This window comes from Triplophysa rosa, linkage group LG11 (genome assembly GCF_024868665.1).
Source record: "Triplophysa rosa linkage group LG11, Trosa_1v2, whole genome shotgun sequence".
NCBI lineage: Eukaryota > Metazoa > Chordata > Actinopteri > Cypriniformes > Nemacheilidae > Triplophysa > Triplophysa rosa.
Genome location: NC_079900.1, coordinates 19,149,442 through 19,173,131, shown reverse-complemented (window position 1 = coordinate 19,173,131; position 23,690 = coordinate 19,149,442). Strand labels below are relative to the sequence as shown.

Here is a 23,690-nt window from a genome sequence, read left to right as displayed (position 1 = left end):
AAAAGCTGCTGTGTGACAAGGTGTACAGTAAACAAGCTGAAAACCCAGAAATAGGTTTTTATAAGCTACGAACCGTAAAAGTCAGACTTTAAGGACAGAAAAGTGGATACAGGCAATAAGACGTGAAGCGTCAGCAGGAAAATGGAGCAGAAAGCTATGCAGTAACGTTATGTTTGTGAGTGCTAACATTAGCTAATACAGCTAACAGCTTGTCCCCACCATTGTTTTAGTTAAAAAAATGACAATATTACACGTTGCGCTCCACTTTTGTGGGGTTGACAGCTTATAAAAACATAGTTCTGGGTTTTAATGAGTCAACACAACACTTACAGTACTGATCAACACAAAATGCAACTGTAATCAACGTTTGCTTTATTTCCTGTAAGCTAATTGTCTTTCTGTGCATTTTGTAAACTAGAATAAAACCAATGTTCCCTGATTTGATGTAATCTATCTCTTCCCCAATTAATTTGAAGTATACTTGTATGCCCGGTTTCACAGACAAGGCTTAAGGCTAGTCCCAGACTAAAATGAATGTTTGAGCTGTCTTAATTGAAAATAACTTGCCCTGACATTTCTTGAAATATATCAGTGTCATTGTTTTGTGTCAAGACGCACAACAGCAATGGTTTTCTAAGGCATTTTTATAAAAGCGACTGAAATAACTGCTTTAACCAAGGCATAGTTCTGGCTTAAACCAAGCCTTGGCTGTAAAACCGAGCCTTAAAGTTGAGTGTTTTATTCAATACACATTCATATTTTGATGCTTTAACGTCAAACGTCATGGGGCATTAAAAGCAAATATTGTACAAATATTCCCCCAGACATCACTTTTGGTTGTTACTGTATACAGTAAACATGAATACATCGGTATCGTACGGGACTACAAATAACACAAAATTCAATGCAACACCTGGATCAACTTTACACTGAGACAAATCTAATCTCCCTCTCTCTCTCTCTCTGTCTCTCTCACTCTGGTGTTGTGCTGTCCTGCCAACAAACACAACTCGTATTGCATCTTGCATGTAGAGGAAAACAAATAAAGTCTGCCAGTCTGGGCACGGTGTCAAACAGTGTAACAGAAGAAAGATGAATGTGCCGTGGGCTCATAAAGCAATTTCAAGAATGTGGGTTTAATGGACAGGCCTGGAATGTTTCTCTGATAACAAGCTTAACTCCGTATAGAAATACGACAACAATGAGCCGTATACATTTTTTCATCAAACTGTCAGAATGAGTGAAAGCACGACAGTCATTATAAGAATCCTCATTTGCTTTTAACAAAAGACTGAATATTGAAATTAAGTAAGGCATTATGCTGCTGACAATGTGAAGAATGTGAAGAAGCCGCAAATGAAAAACATTTAATGACTTTGAAAGATGGCATATATTCCAGCCTACTGTATCACCTATTGAGGCGGGTGTATGCCGTTACTTCATTTGTGTCAACTGTAGTGTGGTGGATTGAGATTTGAGCCGGTGTCTGGAAACATGTAGGTTATAACCTCACACTGAATGACTCAGATTGTTTCAGAGCAGACGTCTGTATGAGCACTGAATCTGTGCCTGGCCTGTAAACATGACCTTGTGACTGATCTGTCAACTTTCACTCAGTTTATGACTCAAACATAAAAGTGTACTGTATGTATGTGTAAAACTAGTGACATTAAAGGGACGGTTCACCCCAAAATGAAAATTCTGTCATAATTTACTCAACCTCAAGTTGTTCCAAACCTGTATACATTTCTTTGGTCTGCTAAACACAACGGAAGATATCTGGAAGAATGTCAGTAACCGAACAGATCTCATCTCCCATTCACTGCCATAGTAGGGAAAATAAATACTGGGAGTCAATGGGGGATGAGATCTGTTTGTATATCTTCCGTTGTGTTTAGCAGACCAAAGAAATGCATACAGGTTTGGAACAACTTGAGGATAAATAAATGATGATAGAATTTAAATTTTTAGGTGAACTATCCCTTTAACGATAAGACTACAATGATCAAATAAATGTATGCATGAACCCTGCCGAGTTCAGGTAGATGGCCACTCCATACAATAAATCAACAGAGCATGTTAAAGTGTCTTCTAAATTATGGAATTAATCTAAATTAATAATAATCAAGAGTCAGAGATGGTATGTCATGTATGTTATATTCCATCATATATTGTGTCCCGCATGCGAGAGCGCCCTCGCGCGGCCTCCCGCAATCTTCTGTACCTGAGAAGGGTTCTGGAGAGAGACTGATGCCTTCTGAAACTGTGGCGCCCTGCCCGGTGACCCTTAATGGGCACAGTGTTAATCCTCTCAAAGTGCACCCTCCTGCTGCTGTGGGCGGGGCCGATAGGAGGAGGAGCAGGACGAGGCAAGAAAAAGTGAGAACAAGAGAAGAAGATAAGCGTGAAGGAGGGTAATAACAGCTGGAGATCAACAGAGCCAGAAAGCAAGATTAGCAAGGGTTATGAGTCCCCTAATAAGTTTTTAATGAGCATTGGAGCGAATAAATGCTTGAGACCCGTGCTAGTCACACACACATGCAAAGCAAAGTTGTCCACACAGACACCATGTGAACAGGCAGACAGCCACTGATTCTTTTCAGATTTGGTTTATTATGAAGAATGGAGCCATTGGAATGAGGCATTTCAAACCCTACGGCACAAGAATCACATGCACATTGCTATTACATCTCAGGCCAAAACTCTCAATCTCAGCAAACAAATCATATATAGGGGCTGTGTCCAGCACTGGAAATGCCGTGTTTTTGAAAACTCGAGAAGCTGGTGTTTTTTTACGCGCTCAGTGTCGGCGCTCTGGGTTTTTCCCACGTTTTTCAGCCGAGCTCCCGCCGTTTCCAGGCGCGTAAAAGCACCTCGGTGGACACGGCCCCATATAGCGGCTCGCAACTGAAAAGATGCTATCGTGCTCTCTAATACAACTGAACTTGCATCACACACACGGACACAAACTGCATGCATGCGCATTTTATATGGCTATTGTTCAACTTCACTGAAAAATATAAAAATGGCAACGTAAATGGATGCGGATGTAGACATTGGCTCTGTTATAAAACCTAGTGAACTGCTCCGCTGTCGGTTTTCCTACGCAGACAGCTGCCTTCTAAGGTGGCATTGTAAGTGAATCGAACCCATAAAAGTGTTTTATTGGGAACAGGCGACATGGGGATCACCAATGCATCATAAAAACAGTAACTTGACTAACAATGTTAGTAAGAATTAAAATAAGCATCAAAATAAGCAGCACGCATATAGGTTCAGAATTCATTCGATTTAGAGAGTTCTCTCGCTTTGTCCACCATCTTGGACGTTTTTTTCCTTACCGAGTTTGCCAGTGGGACAGTCCATTGTGGGATTGTCATTTTTGCAAAGAACGCATGCCGTGCTGCCTTAATATTGACCAAAAATTATATTCCAAGAAGACATCATAAAAGTGCTATCTGAAATGCATTTATGATGCCTTAAAATGCTGACACCTCACAATCTGAACACGTCACTAGGTTTGGCGCAGAACCTTTTAGTACAGACATAAAATCTATCCTCTAATGATTCACAAGAGTAGATTTACCAATATAACAACCCCATGCACTATCTCTCCTACCTCTTGATGGTTTGAGTGATTGAAGACTGACGTTGGAAAGCGGGACGCCGGGCGTCAAAGAGGTCACGTGGAGGTGAGGGGAGATGGGACGTTTCCACCGGCATGCTGGCGCTTCGATGGAAGCCTTGCCTCTTCTCCGGCTGCAACACAAGAGACACGCCAGAGCTTTAGATGAACAGTATAAAGACAGATATAAAGAAGATCAGGTAAATAACGGACTGGTACCTGGACAAAAGTAGGCGCTTCATCCATGGACACCTGAGCAGTGGGAATGTCCAGTCTGAGCCATGGCGGCTTCTTGCGTTGCAGGCTGCTGGTGCTGTCTCGTCTGGGTTCAGCCATGCTGCCTGCCTCTCCTTAGACCTGCCAGCTACACCACAGAGAGAGAGAGAGAGAGAGAGAGAGAGAGAGAGAGAGAGAGAGAGAGAGAGAAAGAGAGAGAGAGAGAGAGAAAGAGAGAGAGAGAGAGAGTAAATTCAGTATCTCACTGTAAAATCAACGGTAAGCAGAACTGCGTATGGAATGTAATACTCGCTGGGGTTTGTTATTTAATTTCCAATAGCTATAAATGTAAGTGCACGACAGCTATAAATCCATGAGCGCACTTTTGCTGAAAAACAACAGCATATGGTCCATGAACATTTTTGGAAATAATTGATTTGTGGATTTTCAACCCATTCTAACTGATGCTTCCAAGACGATCACAAATCATTCATGCGAAACCCTACAAAAAACATTATTATATCAACCAGCTGGATAACACGGCATTGGTGACATATTGATATCAGGCAGAATTCACAACAACAGTGTTTAAAACATATGAGTTTAAGTCTGAAAACCAAATACAAACAAACCAAACCATGGCCTAAGACAACATTATGGATTGTTAAACTCCTGTCTACATTTGTATCTGTTGTATCTGTTGACAGAAATGCAATATAATATACACCATTATGTCCTCAGAGGTGTATAAAGATCTTACATCATGAAGCGTTATGTTTTTATTCTCTTACAATGAGCTATGTCTATTTACATACACCGCGGGTCCCCTTACATGGAATTCACCATGTTGCTTCTACAGTAGCCCTAAACGGACAAACTGCTCTACACAGCGTTTCGTAAATATGTTATCTCCTTCGAACAAGAAGCAAAAACGTGACGCCATCTTAGTTCTGTATCAGCCACCCTAGTGCTTGGAAAGGGAGGGGTGGAGTCAGCCATTGGATGCAATACGCAACCTCGCCGCTAGATGCCGCTAAATGTCATACATTGGACCTTTAAATACTATTTGAAACAGTATGTAGTATGCAATGTTAAACATTTCATTGTTCCTCAAACCTTTGGAAATCTAAAGAAAATCAAAGTTGATACTGCTTTTAGATCATTTGCCATTATTAGAAAGTCACTGCATTAGAAACAATGCGTTGTGGGATGCAGTTTTCAAAACAATGTAGTTTTACTGGCAAGTGTACCAGTTAATTCTAGCATTAAATAGGTCATCTGGGTATAACATGCATCTTAAAAAATGTGCATACTGTGCACATTAGTATACATACTAAATACTGTACAGTATTATGCATGCTTACCATACTCCCCCATGTCTAACAAACAGTGCTTGCTATGCCACAAGATGGCAGCATGCAATAACCAAGCACAATATGTTCGAGGCATCCAGTAAACCCTCCTGCTGCTAAAGACGAAACCACAAAATGTAAATAAAGAACAGTTTTCCCATCTGTTTACACTCACTCAACACACTCGGATCCACTTGAACTGACTAATAAATATTTCTATTGTGGGGGTGGGAAAGTTTATTGTGAATCAAGCTTAAACGCCACTGACTTATACCAGCCTATCATTTAAAGAGCAGCTTTGTGGTAGAGCAGGAATTTACAGAGAGGCCACCGCGTCTTCCCACCATGTATCATAGCATCCCATCATGCTTTACACAGCCGGTGTTACGCACTGCAGTGTGCGTGCAGCAGAGACACAAACCAGATTGACTTTAGTTCTTCATTTACAACTTTCAGTTTGTGTTAATCTCAATTACACATCTACCACGGCCTACGAAACTTCTGTGAAGAAGGAACCATTTGCAGTGCAGCATGACTTCAATTGTGAGATATAACAGCCTTTATTTAAAAGACAAAGGGTGTGACTATGGTTTCCAAATTGTATTACCATTACTATAACCTATATAATTTAATCCCCATGTTTGCAAAAATACACAAGTCAGATGTTAATTTAGATACCGACTGGGTAAAACTGCCGTTAAGAGTCAGTTAGGTTATATCACATAATATTCTTCAGCAACCCGTTTTTCATTCAGAAAGTCATTTAGTATATTTATAGAGTGATCTGGTAGCAGCAGTAGTCAGTTTGGGCTATATATTCACCCCGTGGGAAGGCACCTAAATCTGTTCTCGGTTACACATAACAAAACCCAGATTTAACACAACACGCTTCTCTTTAAGCTCACAACGACGGTGATGATGGAAGTCATCGCGAAACATATAAATCAGAGAAACGCGCAGCCTCACAGAAGTTCATAAATCCTGAATCTAACCGAATATCCAGTGCAACCCGAGTCAAAGTTTAAACTCATAAAACTTGTTGCTCATCAACAGACCCCCAGGCAAAAAAGCACCCCAGAAGCATCCGTGAGAAAGCATCTGTCTGCTGAAGAGGAATGTGGTTTGATATCATCACCGGCATCTTAGCGCGTTGCGGTGATGACTGTGAGCCCCAGTTTTGAGGAGACCACGGTTGGGTCGTGCCAATGGTGTTCCACCACAGACCTCAGAGGGGAACTGCATGCAAGGTTTAATATCCTAACAGAACCATTACAGCAAGCGAACGCTGACATATTAGTTTGTGAACCACAATGCCTGATTCTGAATTCGAATGATTACGTTTGACGCAGACAGACGCAAACGCCCGAGAGGAAGACACATGAAAGCTTTTTGTCAGTCCTGGAGTGGAAGCAGACCGTCATGACTGTTTAATGTCTATATCAGTATTCACATTCATCTCCCCACTAAATCAAACGACAGCGCTCCCGTGGGATGCTTACAGAATGCATGGTCGGCCCCAGGTCTGCACATTGCATTGTGGGATTGTGATAATTATCTTCTACAGCGCTGTCATTTGACTCCAACCCCTGCAGCAGTGGTCTCTGAGAAGCTAATATGTAGCATGTGCCTCTCCCAGCAACTTGGTTTATGTTTCAGATGCCTTAGGTTAGTTTAAAGAAAGCTGATGTTACACTGCATTAGACGGTTTCATCGGACGCGCGCGCCTGGACTGCCGTTAATTTCCGGTCTGGCTAGTGTCTAATAATATTACTATTTGTATTTGATTCATATGTTATGTTAATATTGATTTATATTATTATTTTATTGTATAATAATTGTAGCAAATAAACGATTTGTTGAATTTTGATGCATGTTAATTTTATTAAATAAAACATTTGTGAATGGGTCCTGTAGTTTTGACGCGTTTAAAAAAAACGTATGGGGCATTGACATCTAGCGGTTGAGTTTGATATTGCACTAAATTCTAAATATTGGAGAGGCAAGTTTAGCCAAGTAACGGTTCTTCTCGGTTTCTTGTGATTGTTATCAGAAATAATCGACAGGCACTCTATTGTTTGTGAATGTGTACTGTAAGTTAAAGGGATACTTCACCCAAAAATGAAAATTCTGTCATCATCTGTATCAATTTCTTTGTTCTGATGAACACCGTCAAAGATATTTGGAAGAATGCTTATACCAAACAGATTTTGCCCCCCATCAGAACAAATAAATGTATACAGATTTGGAACAACTCGAAAGTGAGTAAATGACGACAGAATTTTCCTTTTTGGGTGAAGTATCCCTTTAAGGGCAGTCCACGAACGTGCGCATGCGCGGTTACGTTCGTTTATGTTGTTGCTTTGAAACCGTCTATACTATTTTGTAGTATGAACTATAGTAAACTGATAAACTGTAGTAAATATTCTAGTATTATTTATTATTTACTAGAGTAAGGTTTAAAACACTGTTATCTAGAAATTTTACTACAGTTCATTACAGTAAATTCTAAAAAAAATTACAGTATTTAACAGAATATTACAATACTGGGCAGACATATTACCGTTGTGTAGTAAAAAAAGAACACACAAAGAAGAAAAGTAAAAATAATCACATTTCATAGGACCCTAAGTAAAATAAATCGGTAGCATACTGTAAAAGTACTCATAATATGACCCCATAGAATGTATGCCAAATCTTGCCATGTAAAGCCATGTAATAGTTTGTGTGATTATAACCAAGATTCGGTTAAACTATCCCTGGGGTGGTAACTTTTCAAAAGTACACTTTTACACCCAAAGAGTACAGTATTAGTACCTCAAAGGTACATATTGGTCCCGAATTAATATACAGTATACCTCAATGGTCAATATTAGGACCTTTTTAAAAAGTATCGTCCCCAATAACAGCTTTTGTACCCTTTTTCCGACATTTTCTGCATAATTCAGATCCTTTATGAGCTTAAACATTTTGTATGGTGAGATCTTAAACCATTACACTATGCCACCCACATCATAGCAGGCGAAATATTGTTTCATCATGCCTTGATTAATTATGAGATTTAAGGAAGAATTTTATATCCTGTAAAGTCTGTGCAGATAGTTTGACAGGTCATGAGAAGTATAGCCTTGAATGAGAGCGATATCCTTGCGGAGGGATTCCACGGATTGAATTCTACACATGGCAGTCATCCAAAGCATATAAGACTTCTTTGAAGGTTTTCGTTCAGATTTATGCTTCCACACATAAAAGGAAATTGCCCCACTTAAAAGCTTCAAAAAGGTCACTTGTATCAAAGTTACAAATAAAGAGGAGACTTTTACAATGTTGAGATGTCAAACATATTTTAGGAGGGTTGTTAAGCGAACACTATAGTCTACAGAGAAAACTCGTATTTCACCTGCTTGGGTAAAACAGCCTATTTCGGTCTTATTGCATGCACCACGTAGCATCGCGTTTTTCTTTCAAATTCAATCTTTTTATGTATAGCTTACATAGGTAGTTAGATCAAGAAAAGAATATTAGTTTCATCTCAGTAATCCATTGTTTGCGATGAGCTTCCTGGCCACAAGCTGAAACTTCCTGTCTCGCGACATGATCCCTTTGAAAACAACAGCGGAGACATTTTTCTAACTCTGACGGGAGCACTTTATTCAGTTCTTGGCCAGACTTATGCCTTCACACGCAGTGTCTGTCTATCTTATTAAAATGCTCATTTCAGATGTAGGTTACCATGCAAAACGTTCCAGCTGTTGAGTTTTTTGTTAATAAGACACAGCTTCTTTTATATACGGGCTTTGTGCTCTAGTGATCTAGTCTAATGATCTAGTCACAGTATAATTGAATACAATAACTTGCTGAATGAGGGGTAGTCATGCGTGACAGGTCGTGTAGTAACAGATAAGACCACTGTTAGGGAGGGTGAGGCTCTGAAGCTAATAGTGGTATGTGCGTACATTGTGTGTGTGTGTGTGTGTGTAGGGGTGGGGAGCTGTTGAACTGCACATTGTGCATATTTCAGCAGGCCGTCTGTTTCCACATCTCAAGACCCTCGCCACCAGCAGGCCTAATGGAAACTTCCTTTTTGAGATTTTCCACCATTTGAGCCTAATATAGAACACCCTGGCAACCAGATACGATTGTTCTTGGAGAAATCTAGCTGATTAGAGCAAGGGGTGGGAGTTTGGGTGGTAGGAATAGGCTAGTTTACTTCTGCTGGTAGAACATTCTGTGGGAAAGAGCTAGCATGTAATGCTAACAGGAATCTTTCAGACTTCCGTGGAAAAAATTATCTGCCACTATTTCAGGTTGGGTGAACTAACCCAAGCTTGATAACCTAAGCTTTATAAATTTCTTTGTTCTGTTGAACCCAAAAGAAGATATTTTCAAGAATGTAGGAAAGCAAACAGTTCTGGGGCACTTTTGACTACCATTGTCATTTTTCCTACTATGGAAGTCAATGGTGGGCAAGAACTGTTTGGTTACCAGCATTCTTTCAAATATCTTTCTCCGTGTTCATCACAACAAAGAAATGTATACAGATTTGGGCCAACTTGAAGATGAGTAAATGAAGATGGAATGTTTATTTTTGGGTGAACAGTCCCTTGAACATTTCTATTTTTGTTACTACTTGAAGGAGTAGTTCACCCAAATATGAAAATTATTTTTCCATCCAAGTTCCAAATGTATATGTATATGATTGTATATGATTTCTTCAGTTGAACACAAATGAATCATTTTATACCCTGGCTGTCCTTCTAAAACCTTGTATCTCCATATTTTGTTCTTTTCATTGTTATTAGTCAGTCACCCTTTTGTCATCGGGTTTTGCAAAACTCTAACCATAAAAAATGATTAAAAAGTGCTTGTCAACTGTGACAACACAACAAAGTATGTAACCATTTAAAAACTACAGTGTTTTTTTCCATTTCCTAAAATTTCCACGAATCTGGACGTACAAGGTTGCCCTTGAAGCTTCAAAAAGCACATACATCATTAAAGTGATCCAAACTCCACTAGGTTTATAAATGTCTTTGAAGTGAAACTTTTGTGAGAAAAAAAAAGATTCATGTTTTGAGCTTATTTAATACAATTAAAACCAAAATACATACAAGTGCTAAAATCAAATATGACAACATGCCAAAAATGTCTTAAGTGTTTTGTAATAGTTGTTGCTTGATATTTCATCACGCCGTATTTGAATTTAGCGATTATGTTTATTTTGTTGTCGTCACATGACTCTTCAACAATAACACTTTAAGACGTCTACAGAAACAACAGATGCATGCTAAGAGAACTGCAGCAGTATGGACACTGCATGTCTTTGTATATGTGGGTTAACTGGGTTTGGTAAAAGAGCCCTGGGGCAGAGAAGGAAGAGGTTTAATGAGCAGGGGCAAGAAAACACTCTGATGGATGAGCTCATTTATTTATGTGTTTGAAACACTGGACACATCCTTCTTACACACAGCACATTCTGGCCCTCCCTCTCTTACTGTCTCACATCCCATTCCCGCTCAATTTCTTGCACCCGCAGCTCCTGTGCACACGAGTGGCCGCTCTGCACTCTGTATTTATAATGTAACGTCTTTTTTCACCCCACAGTTGCACAACACAGCACAAAACAGCCAGCAGTGTTTGCTCCCATGCCAAGCTGACTCCTCCTTTCCTCTTACACACTACCAGCAGTGTGTCGAGAGGATCTGTCCAGTTTCAACAAGTCAGGCTGAAAGAAATTCCCCCAGTACACCCAAACATGGAAAGACTGAGAGCTGGACTTTAAACTTCTGTAACTATGTAACTACGCAGAAGCTCTGCAAATCAATAGATCAAAATCCAGTCAGATGTTTACTCATAAAAACAAAGAATGTCCGTCTGTGAGGAAGATATATTACACGTGAGATCCTATTAATATCTAATAAAGGACAAAAAGGACTTTGGTGTGCACCACAGAAAAGTAAGGAGACTGCTGAAAAGGTGGGTCCAGCAAACTCTGGTGCGGTTAACCCCTTAAATAAGAGCTCTTATTTTTGAGCATTTTATTGATTACAAAAACAGAACAAATGTTGTTGTTCAGAACAAATGTTGAGTGTTTTATCAGGCACAATGCAAAAAGCATTATCGATGTGCCCATGGGCCCTGTGCATGTTAAGGGGTTAAATATGAATACAACACGGACCAAAGACATCTAAAGACAAAAATGGTCATCATAAAAGCTGTCCAATCTGGATGCAACTTTATCCTTATGCCTCTAGGTTGCAGTACAAAATACTTTCCCAAAATAACCAATATGGGTCCCATAGAGTTTCCAACGATATCAGAAAATATAACAACGTTAATCCACAAAAACAGCCAAGCCAGGTAAGGTTATTTTGCATATTAAGCTGGAAGAGACAAAATTTAACATAACTAAATAAACAAACGGGCTGCCAATAAAACATTAAAAAGAACGATAAGGTTACTCACGTAACCCCGGTTCCCTGAGATAACAGGATGGAGCATTGCGTTTAGCAAAACGCTATGGGAAAACTCCTGTTTTATCCGATACTGAAGGCTATTGGTTAATGTCTCTGAAAATCACAGATCAATAGTGTTTGGGCCCGCCATTTTGGGCAGCACAGCTTGCCTATATAAGTCCGGGCAGAACGCCATTTAGTAGCATATTCGACTGAAGTACGATGTAAAGACTCGCTGCGTGGCCCTGTAGCACGGCCTGCTACGCAATACTCATTCCCGTTATCTCCTGGAACCGGGGTTACGTGAGTAACCTTATCGTTCCCTTTCGATACGGTTCACATAGCGTTTTGCTAAACGCAATGCGAATCATATCCCATCACACCTTGCTACAACAGACTTGAAGAATGCGTGAGACCTGGATTGGGCACTCGTAAGGGCCCTAAAAACCCGGCAGCGGGAGCTCAGGCTTAATGGGTCTATGTTCCCATTTTTGCGAGTATAGGTGCCTTGTTGAAGGGGCTCTAGCCTCGGTTATAGTTGTTAAAACGCCTCTCGGGAGGCACCCGTCGAGAAGATGCACATAGTACTGCTCATTTGTCCTCCCGAATCCTGCTGATGACCTGCGGCAGCAGGGCTACGGGAGAAAAGCATAAAGGCAGTGGGACGGCTAGCTCTGGGCTAGGGCATCGTTCTGCCTCGAGAAGTGCAACGGGCAAGTGAGCATTCTCCTCTGATACGAACAGGTCAATGTCCGACCGACCGAAAATGCTCCAAATTTCCTTGACCCCCCTAGGGATGGAGTCTCCATTCCCCCGGCGGCGGGCCGCTGCGAGATAGCATATCCCCCGTGTTCTCTGTGCCCGGGACGTGCGTAGCTCTGACCGAGCGGACATCTTCTTGCATTGGTCGCAAGGGGAAGCGCTCGGGTGCGTGGTTTCCGCTGCAGGGCTCGTTTCTACGGAGAGGGAAGGCTTCTTCTTCGGAGCAGAGAGATAATCGCTCTGAAGGAGAAAATGGTACTGAACGGCGTGCCCAAACGCCATTGGTCTGATATTTTCACAGACGCTAACCAATAGGCTTCAGTATCAGATAAAACAGGAGTTTTCCCATAACGTTTTGCTAAACGCAATGCGAAGTGAACCGTATTGAAAGGGAACTCCGTTAAGTCTCCTGAGCTATGAGAGAGAAATTAAATATTTCCCTGAGAGTATGTACTATTGTGTGACCACAGCCCATCGTCAGATGTCTTTCTGTGCATATAAAATGCTGATTCAAGCCTCTACTCATCTTTTTATAGCTCACCAGTTAGAAAGCTGACAACAGCGGCGGAGCTGCTCGAGCCTGCTGGTGAATATTGGACAAGTTTTGAAACAGATTAGGAGTCTAAAAATAAAGTCCATCTTCTCGCAGGAGAGACAGCGGAGCGGAGCCAGGTGACTCCACTCCTACTGTAGACCACTGCCGGAATGACATAACCGAGCGAGCGGACAGAACCACGCTAAGCTCACATTCGCTTTAGTTCCTGCTCTTATTGAAGAAAATTAGTATGACATTTACATTGTGTTTCTATGGTGTTATGTGAGGTTATGAAGACATTGCTAGGGTGTTTTTGTTTACTGGTCCAAGCCCAGATATTTATGAACTTGGATCCCTAACTGCATCACCTGTGTTTACATGAAAAAAATAGCATAAATCTGCTTAGCAAGCCACACAAAATGATGTATCAGTCATATCCACTGCACAAATTGCACATCATAGTACTTATAGTAAGGGTTGTGTTAGGGCAGCACAATAATTTATCGCGATACCACTAAATCCTTTTGTAATCGAGCTTGCTGCAATATGCAATGTGTCGATATTTTTTTAATGCGTAGCTTGTCCGTGAAGCACGGCTCTGGGATCAGTAGGAAATGCTGCTGATCTAAAAGCAGTGTGAGTTTGAGTCGCTTATAATGTGCATTTGAAAAAGCAACACCCGTCAATCATGATCATTATAAATATACTTTATTATCATAAAAATACCTGATGAGGCTTGAGTAACAGTGATAAAAAGATGTCCATAGGCATTTCCTAGATTCTAGAACATGTCATGGTTTTCTTCTGCATTGCGTATTTGGAGTTTCCACACGAGAGCGCCCTCTGGCTTTCGGATGCAGCAGCATTTCCCCGTACTTCACTCAAAAGCTGTGCATAAATCACGTGATATTTATCGTCGGTTTATTGTGACAGCCGTAGGTTGTGTTTTTAAAGAAGAGGGGAGGGCAGTTTCTCATATCTCCTTGATCTCCACAGCAGGCCTGACATTCAGAGCTCCTCAACAAACGGAAATAATTTGCATAGTCGCCCATCAAACCGAACACCTCAAAGCTCCTCGAGTCGCAATTCTGTGCGTGTCCAACACTGCCCTACGGCAATTCGTGCAACTATTTTGGGGGGTGGGGCTTTATTATTGCTTTTAATAATAATTGTGAACTTTTTAAAAATTCAATACAAATTCATTCGAATGACCCACCTTGAGAAATATTTACAAATTCTTATGAGATCCACGGCAGGCTGCCACTGTGACATGTGACTGTCTATCACTTCAACCGTTCATCTGATATTAAAAACAAACTCACACACTCACACACACACACACAGGAATACCCTCAGCAGCTGACTCTATGATCAAGTATCAGGCCAGCTGTGGGTGGGACGTCTGAACCCTGGTGGTGGGCGGAGCTTCTGCGTTGACCATGTTTGCTCGGCATGCCTAAACAGCACATCAGAGTTTTTACAGGGGAAAGTAAACACTTCAAAGTGACCGACTGCTATCTATGAGGAGCATGTGAGTGCGCGATAACCGTGGCATGCTTAACCTACTTCAGTGTCAACAGGCTGCACACGGGGAATTTAGGCATTCAAAGGGAGAACGATATAAATCCAAATCCTTCAAATTAAACGTCAAACGATCAGTTCACAACAACAACAAAATTCATTGTACACGATGAAGTACTGGGGAAAAGCTATAGTACCAATTCTTGGGACAGTTTTAGGATAGTTCACCCAAAAATGAAAATTCTGTCCTCATTTACTCACCCCCTTGTCATTGTATGACTTTCTTTCTTTTGCAGTACAAAATAAGATATTTTGAAGAATGTTGGTAACTGCACAACGGCGGTACCCTTTCACTTCTATTGTATAGTCTACCCAAGTCAATGGGTATCGCCGTTGTTCGGTTACCAAAATTCTTCAAAACATCTTCTTTTGTGTTCTGCAGAAGAAAGAAAGTCAGGTTTGAAATGACAAGAGGGTGAGTAAATGATGACAGAATTTAAATTTTTAGGTGAACTATCCCTTTAAATCAAATGATGGTTGCACAATATATCAATATTATTGAAATATCACAATGATTAAATAAAATAAAAATTTCTAAAGTATATATTTTCTTCATTGAATAAATTAGTTGTCATTAATAGTTATATTGTCAAAGCCTTAAAATAGACAATTAATCGCCATAATCGCAATTACTTATTTAGCCAAATTTCATAATCGTGACAGCCCTAATTTTAATACAAATTTACAATTATTAATACAAATTCAATAACTAAAAAAGTTTTGCATTGTCAAAGTTTTAGGTTAATGCACATAGTAGAGACATTGGCATGTGAATGTTAGTGCCTATGAAAGATTATCAACAATGAAAAATGTAAATCGTACCCAGTTCTTAATTATATTTTATTTGACCAAATTCAAGCATTATCGTATCACATATCGTACATCACATCATTTAGCAAGTTATTGCATCTACATTTTTTCTAAATTTTGCAGCAGCCCTAAAGAAAAGTTTGCCTAATGCTGCAATCCTTAACTTTTTTGGGTTAATAATAACACTCATCTAAAATCTGTTATTGAGCAAGTACATTAAAAATCAATGTTCAAAACTGTCTCCTTACCCTACCTAATTCACAATTGTGCAAGTATGATAAATACATGAGGGAACCTGTAAATTTATGTTTCAAATAAAAAAGGCAAAAATTACAGATTGCAGCTTTAAAAAAACTATTTGGCTAATGGTTAACATTATCTCACTATTAAGCTTCACTGCAGTAATGCCTCTTAGGCTACATTGAGCTCCGCAAAGGACTGATTTAATTATCACAAGCGCATGACTAAGATACTACACATCATCAGCTGTGTTTTCCTTATGATCCAAGGCAGAGGAAGAGAAATCCAGCCCCGAGTCACCAGTGAATCTGAATTTATGAGACACAAAGCCTCACACAAACCATATTGTTCAGTGACCTTTCACTGTTTATAGTATTGTGCAGACTTACAGATCTCAACGCTCCCATCCAGAAATAGCCTCATATATATTTAACAATCACTCGGGGGCCTTAAACTGTGATAACAGGCATGACTCTCTTCAGTATTCACTTCATACTGTTCAGATTCACCTGAAAACCACTCATAAATTTCCATATTATGTGTAAGACTTCAGAGAACAGTAGGAATTTGCATACATTTACAAAGACAGATACTGATTTATACAGTAGGTGGCAGGTTCAAAAGCGAAATTAATTGTGTTTATGAAAAGATAAAGAGCGTTTGGAAATTTGTTTGTAGTTCGTTGATCTGAAACTACAGCGAGGCGAATAATCACATTGATAAATTATTCAGTGACTCAACAACTTTGAATAATTCACCAGCCTTTTCTTCATTTTGTTGCATCGATACACCAGTCTCTCACTCTGTTGACTAAGCTACAGCTCTGAGCACAGAGAGAGCGTTTCCTCTTAAAACCTACAGGACAACTGTTCACTCCGATAGAAAAACAAGATCTTATCCACCAAAATTCCTGTTATTTTGAAGTTATTAAGTCTAATCAATCTTATTATCAGTATAACAATTTTAGTGAATTCAAAAGGTAAAAAATGAACATACATAGCAAACGTAAATATGTCTCTCTTTTGCTTAGATGACAGATGCACATAAACCGATAATCCATGTTATCCCAACATGATTTGAGAATGCTCCAAAAACATCTTGTGTGCTTGAGAGGAAGCAAAGAAATGTGACTTTTTAATGTTAACATGGCCAGTGCAACATATCTGCTTTATATATGTTTGATTAGCACCAAATACTTTAATTTAATATGAAAGTAAACAGTTTATGTCAAATGTTTAAAATTGTACATTTCAAAAATCCTGAAATGCCTGTTATTCATGTACTCATCATCAGGTTTATATCTGATTTTGTGTAAAAGACTTTTGGACCCCACTGTAGTCAACAAACAGAATATTTCAATTCTACTGACACCAATAGCTCCATGAGGCAAACAAATCAAGTATGAACTTACAGCAAAAGTCTGATGTAAATGGGAAATCAGGATAGTCAAAGCCTATATTTCCATGTCTGTCTTCCTTTCCTACAGGCTAATGTGTGTTCTCAACTATAGCGAGGGTCTGAAGTGTGTAAAAACATGAGCTCCACCCACGAGCTGCTGCATGCAGCTGCCAGCATAATGTGTCAATGTGTTGGAGCAGAAAAACAGGACAGGGGATCTCCATAATAGCGAGACTACAATCACATGACACACAGTGCACAGACTGATACATAATGATTGAATTACACATTTGTGATGCACACTGGTTAATCTTTCAACTAACTGATCATTCTCAGGTTCGTGTCTAACAACGCCCCTTTGTTATACATTCAATTGTATTGAATAGCTTCTACTAAACAGTGAACACCCAATAAAATGTATTTTGAATTTAAATAAGACAGGTTTCCACTGCTGTTTACCATATATTGTTGATGACTATAGGGTTTGATGTCTGATATCTTTGGTGCTCTATATGAAACCACAAGACCAGAAAGCCAAATTTATGCAAAGCCAACCTAGTTTGTCTATAAAGAAGGAAACCATTGATAAACCGTCTTATTCAAATAACCATGACGATAGAACCAATCTGACCAATAGATGACCAACCTTCAAATACAGTACAAATCAGTAAGTTTACTTTAGAGAAGAGAACATATGATGAAGAATAAAATTTACATTCATCTTTTGAGTTGAAAAGCCGGATATTTTAGAGCCAATTAAAAAAATTAGTAAACAAAACTCATATTGAACTTGCATGACTGTGTAACGTTACACACACTGACATTCATGTTAACACATTATAATGTCTACTGGCTGTTAGTGAAACATCAGGTGAATGTTGTTTTTAAACCTGATCATGTATGTCTGGTTTTAACCATTTCGATGGCAGATTTTACAACGGATTGTTTAATAAATGTGGCACAAATTGATGTAGGATGCACTTTAGAAAACTTAAAATTTTGAGTTAATTCAACTTAAAAAATATTAGTCAACTCAACGAGAAATTCATCGAGTTAACTAATATTTTCAAGTTGAATTAACTTAAAATTTGAATGCAACCATTTTTAAGTTGAACCAACAAAAAACAAATAATTTTTACAGTGTGGGGCAAAACAATATCAGACACGACAGAAACCTGCAACTCAAGGCATCATTTCACATGCAAAGGGTGTCAAAAAGAAACAACAAAAAGAGACATTAGCCCTTAATGGTCAGTAGAAACATAATTTGCCATGTTTTTACTACAAAATAACTTTACCAGAAATAAAAAAGGACCTCATTAAGAGAAAACATAGATTTGATCTTTTTAATATTAAACACAACAATTTAAAACCTATAAACAAATGCTGGTGTAAGCCGTACACACTTCCTATTTGGATGTCAGACGGATCAATCGAGTTTCAGTTTTTGGCAGGGTTTTGACCTCTGTCTCTCAGAGTTTCCTCTCAGGAGAGCAGCCTGCTTTACAGACAGGGAAACAAGCCATATTTCAAGCAGATCCCTGACAGAACCTCCAAACTGCATCTCCAACCTGCTAAACAATCGCCTGATTGTCTGTTAGAGGTCAGACGTTTTCCTGTTAAGTGAGCTAAGCGAGGACAGCGCACCCAAAAACATGTGATCTCAATCAAAATACTTTCTAGCGTGATATCAGCCTGAATCAAGCCACAGAAACGCTTATTGTGCTCTTTGGATGAGTCTGATGAGCATCATGCAGAACAGAATGTCAGCAGATGGACACCGGAAAGAAAATGGATTGGGATTGAAAATAACAGCTCATTTAAAAATGACAAGAATCTTTTGTCATTTACAGCCGTACTGTATACAATGTTGAGAAACTGTAGTTACAAGCTTTTAGGCAGCGTGATACTGAAGAAAAATGTAAAATGCGGTGACTTGCTGAACAATACTATATACAATAATGCATTATGATGATAAAATTCATTTGAACCAGATTAAACTATATTTAATAGATGAAAATTATATTAAAATCATTCTGGTAAAATTATTAATCATGAATTTATGATATTATATAATGTAATACTCTAAATATATAATTTTGTTGTATTTAATGTATATATAATGTTTGTCTTTAATATGTATTTATTTCACTTTTTCAACACATTCTGCACTTACAATAAAACGAAGATTCTGGACTGTGTTAGCCTCTGAACTTCAGAGTTGATCTTATCTGCCTCCCAAAAAAGCTACAAATGCAACAAGCCCACCAGAGAAAAGAAAAGATTCCATCACATCACATCCGGCTCAAGTGAGCCAAGGGTCAAAGGTCAGAGCTCTGCTTATTTGAGGTGTGAGGAAGGAAGTGCTGAGGAGAGGAACTGATGGGATCCAAATGGCAGAAGGAAACACACTCATGTCTGCAACTCTTCTCTTCTGTCAGCCACATCCACGGAAACAACATGAGCTGTTTTTAATACACCACTGATAAGCTTGTGACAAGCCTGTCCATGATAAACCAGGCAGACGTCATATGTCATACATTATGTCCCCACATAGAGATTTTATCAGTTCCAAATCAGAGATTTTTATGCACCGTGAGTCCGTGATTTGTTTTACATCATAAACAATTAAAGTAACAGGAAAAAAAACACTGACATCACTTTTTGTTTCATAACATCATTTCCTCCACACAAAAAAACTCCCTGCTGCCGTAACAGTATTGGTGAAGCTATTCATTTCTTTTACAAGTCTCAATATTCCTCTCTGAATGTTAAAATCACTTTTCAAATGAAGACTTCCTCTGAAGTGTGGGCCCCCAATATCTGGTTTAACAGGATGTAGCCAGTTTCTGGTGTTGCATTTGCATAGAGAAGCCTGTTTAAACGGCACACACATTGCTGCGTGTCGAGTGAGCTTTAGAACAGTACAGTGAGCTGTAGTTGTTGGCCTGTTACCCCATTAAAAGTTGTGTTTAAAGAGGCACGAAAGGGAAGTGTTAGGGCTTGGTATGACTTTGGCCTCATACCCTCACATGACAGAGCTCAATGCACAGAGCTGCAGAAATAAAACAATCGGCCTATTCTTTAAAACTGTGTGCGACTGTGCGTGTCTACATAAACTAATGTAAAGAAATCAACTGCTACAACTCTTTGAAGGGGTAACGTTAGTTACCCAAAATGAATATGTGATGCGAAAACCCGTAGGATGTCGCGCTGGGACGTTTTCAGGAATATCAAAAACTAGACCGAAAGTCAATTTTTGGTCAAAATTTGTTTTTCATTAAATTATTATTCTGTAACCTCTTGTCTATCATCTCTGAAATGATCTTGTCATTCCAAACCTATATGACGTTCTTTCCCCTGCAGAACACAAAAGAAGATATTTTGAAGAATGTTGGTAACCAAAAAAACATTGGCCCCCATTGACTTACATTGTATGGACACAAAACATTTCTCAAAATATTTTCCTTTGGGTTCCACAGAAAGGAAGAGTCATATACAAGTTTTGAATGACACGAGAGTGAACAAAAAGCATCTGATCTTCTGAAATCCCTTCCCACTTCTGATGACAAAGGATACGAGAATGAAAATGTTCTTATCAGAGACCTGGTTCTTCCCTTTCATGTGTGCTGTGCAAGTGTATGCAGTGATAAGTACCTGCCAGCTTCACAGGTGAAGCTCATTATCATGAAAACGAAACTCAGGAAAGTGAGGTTTAAGGTGCAGGTCTGGTTCTTGTGGTTCAAACAGGTGGTCCAACCTGGGGCCCTTGCATCTGGGTAGCCGGTAAAGTTTCAAATTCTGCCACAAAGGAGAAGTTGGCTCTGTCTACGGCTGTAATGTAACTGCGACTGATAGCATCTGTGCGAGTTTCTAACCCACATAACCACAGGGCCTCTGTTAAAAGGCTTCAACATGAAAAATGAGTCAAATGTTTTAACTCATCTTTTCTGCTGACGAGGTATCTTTGACAATATCAAATAAGTTTGTAATTTAATGACCAAATGTGGCTGACAAAATTCTTATTTCAAATCTGCTCGATTGTTTTCAGATGCGGTCAGATTGTCAAATCCTCTCGTCTTGTTGACATACCAAAGCATGAAATGACCAGATTTTAAACTATGCCTTCAGTAATTGGGCGATTTTCTGGAGAATTAGACCGAAACCATCTCTTGAAAGCTGCTGGAGCCAAACGGGCCACATTAATTTAGCCTGTCATCTCTGTTAGAGTCATACAGTTCTGAAAGCTGATGGTTGGCAAGGTTGTTCATTTTCAGTCAACCACATTAATGTTGTTCATAGGGATCTGAGCGAGCGCTCACTTCTTTTCACATGTCAGTATAATTTCTGCATCTTTCGGGTGCACTCAGGGCAAAAGGATGACCTTGAGTGTGTTGACAACACATAGTTAGGGTGGGAGAAACGGCACGGTGGGGTTGCAGCCTTGGAGGAGAGAAATCGAAGAATATAGCAGGCGGAGAGGGGTGAACTGCTCATACAAAGGCAGGTCCATGCAGGCAGGCTTAGTTTTTCCTTCATGAACATTAGCTATGGCCCCAACAACTAATCGATAACTAATCGGGCCTCATTTGTTTTCAGTCAATTATACTTCTCATAAAAGTTGCATTAAAGCAATATAAACGGTGTGTATATGCAACGCACAAAAGCATCCTAAATTAATTCATCACACGCTTGAATATTAACTATTGATTTGTTGGTTGTATGGCGGTGTAAAGAGTTGCCAGCCCATTTGTTTTTATTTACGTAATGCTTATTGTTTACTGAGTGATTTAAATATCAGCGCAACCCTTACGAAACAAAAATTTAGAAGTATACAGAAAAAAATAATGCAAAATATTAAAGGTCCTGTGTATGAAATTTAGCGGCATCCAGTGGTGAGGTTGCGAATTGCAACCAACGACTCACTCCACCCCTCTCTTTCAAAGCACAATGAAGGCTGACCAGCGTTCCCCATACAATGCATTTACTTGGGCGGTTTGCCCAGGTATATTAATGGCCGCCCAAGTATATTAATGGCTGCCCAAGTATATTTGGCGTCACATTTTGTAATTTTTTATCCATCCGGGATAATGACCCTATCTGTGATCGATTAACTAGTGGATAAACTGCGCTTCCGCGTCTTCTCTCTTTCCTGACTTGTTTGGTGTGAGTGGCGCGTGGCCACGCGTGCACGTCCTCCTCTTCCGATGAGCTCCATGTGTGCGAGCCCTCGGCCTCTCATCCACGAGTGTAGTTAGCTCCGTGTAGTGTATTTAAATGTCACTTGCATTTAAAATCAAAGAAGCGTTCATAATACAGCAACACATTGTGGAGAAAGGGCAAACAGCATATAGCCGTTCTATAATGGAGAAGTGCTGTATTGTGATTTTGTTTGACGATGTTGCGTTTATAAATCAGGATTTTAGCAGCAGTTAAAGTGACTGCTGGTGGCATTCAGTTGTAAAATACAGTATAATGTGACAAGATCAGAGAGTAGAAGAAAAACAGATATTAAGTGCTAACACTAACACGGCGCAAACTAGTTTATGCTAATTATGCTAATTAGTTCGTGACATCACCAGCACAAGTCTGTCAAAATCCTGTGGGAAACACTGCTGACACAGGACTAAGATGTCATCAAGTTTTCACTTCTTTGCTGAAGGCGACAACGTGTTTACGAAACTCGCTCTGTAGAGCAGTTTATCCGCTACTGTAGAAACAACATGGTGAATTCCATGGACCCGTGGTGTATGTAGATAAAATAACTCATTCTAAGGTAATACAAACATAACGCTTCATTACGTAAGGTCTTTATACACCACTGAAAACATAGTTATGTATATTATATTGCATTTCTGTCAATAGATCCTCCAAAAAATTACACACAGCACCTTTAAATAATACATTTCCATATATTGGAACCAAGTGCTTATATTTGTCAATATATGAAAAGCGGCAATTCCTTGTGTATTATTCAATATACTGTAAGTTTATAATATTTTAACAAGGTGATTCCGGTTTTCAAATATATACTAAATGACATATAATATATAGGACAAGAAATTCCATGCGTAAGGGAATGTGCTAACAGTGCTATGCACCGGATTTATGCTGCCTGTGTCAGAAATTTAAGGAACTAAAATATTTCAGCACAAGCAAAATAACGAAACAGAGTTACTAAAATACTTCACTGTCTTTCTCCATCAGCGTTGATTTTTTTAAATACATGATGTCACTGATTGTGGGCGGGGCCTTGTCTCATGGTTTGGAGGGGTTCAAGATTTGCAATACACCTCTTTGTGGCTGTGGAAAGCTGTGATTAAAAGTGCTTTCATCAGCGCTCCAAAGGAAAATGTGTGGCACTGTGATGAGTCTGCAGTTGTGCATGCCATGAGTGTGCAAGAGTGTGTGTGAATTTGGGTTGCATCCCAGAGCTGTGATCTAACAGCCTCTATTATTGATTTGGTTTTGTTGCGCATCCTAAGGCTGACTATCGATATTACAACTTTATTTTCTTTTATCTGTTTTCTGTCTCCCGAAAGGAAAGGCCTCTCACGCATGATTCTTCCCCGCCTTTCAACAGCGCTTGATCCACCTACTGCATATTTGAAAGACTTTACATCATTTGGCAAGCAGACCGCAATGCCAAGTTATGACTAATGGAAGAGAGAGTGACTGGTTGCTGTCCTACGGCATCCACAGTGCACGCTAAACGCCCA

General features: G+C 39.5%; 1 protein-coding gene across 2 annotated transcripts in view; it reads right to left on the bottom strand.

Annotated features, from left to right (window-relative positions):
• rhbdf1a (rhomboid 5 homolog 1a (Drosophila)) overlaps window positions 1-23,690 on the bottom strand; it is a 42,055-nt gene that overhangs the window by 11,365 nt on the left and 7,000 nt on the right. The window contains exons 2-4 of one of the 2 annotated variants that reach the window (XM_057346141.1): window positions 3,845-3,989; window positions 3,620-3,759; window positions 2,225-2,332 (exon numbers count right to left, since the gene is read on the bottom strand). In XM_057346141.1, coding sequence (XP_057202124.1) covers window positions 2,225-2,332; window positions 3,620-3,759; window positions 3,845-3,961 — 365 coding nt within the window. In that variant the 5' untranslated portion in view covers window positions 3,962-3,989. The remainder of the gene's footprint in view (window positions 1-2,224; window positions 2,333-3,619; window positions 3,760-3,844; window positions 3,990-23,690) is intronic. The other variant, XM_057346142.1, reaches the window with a different exon arrangement.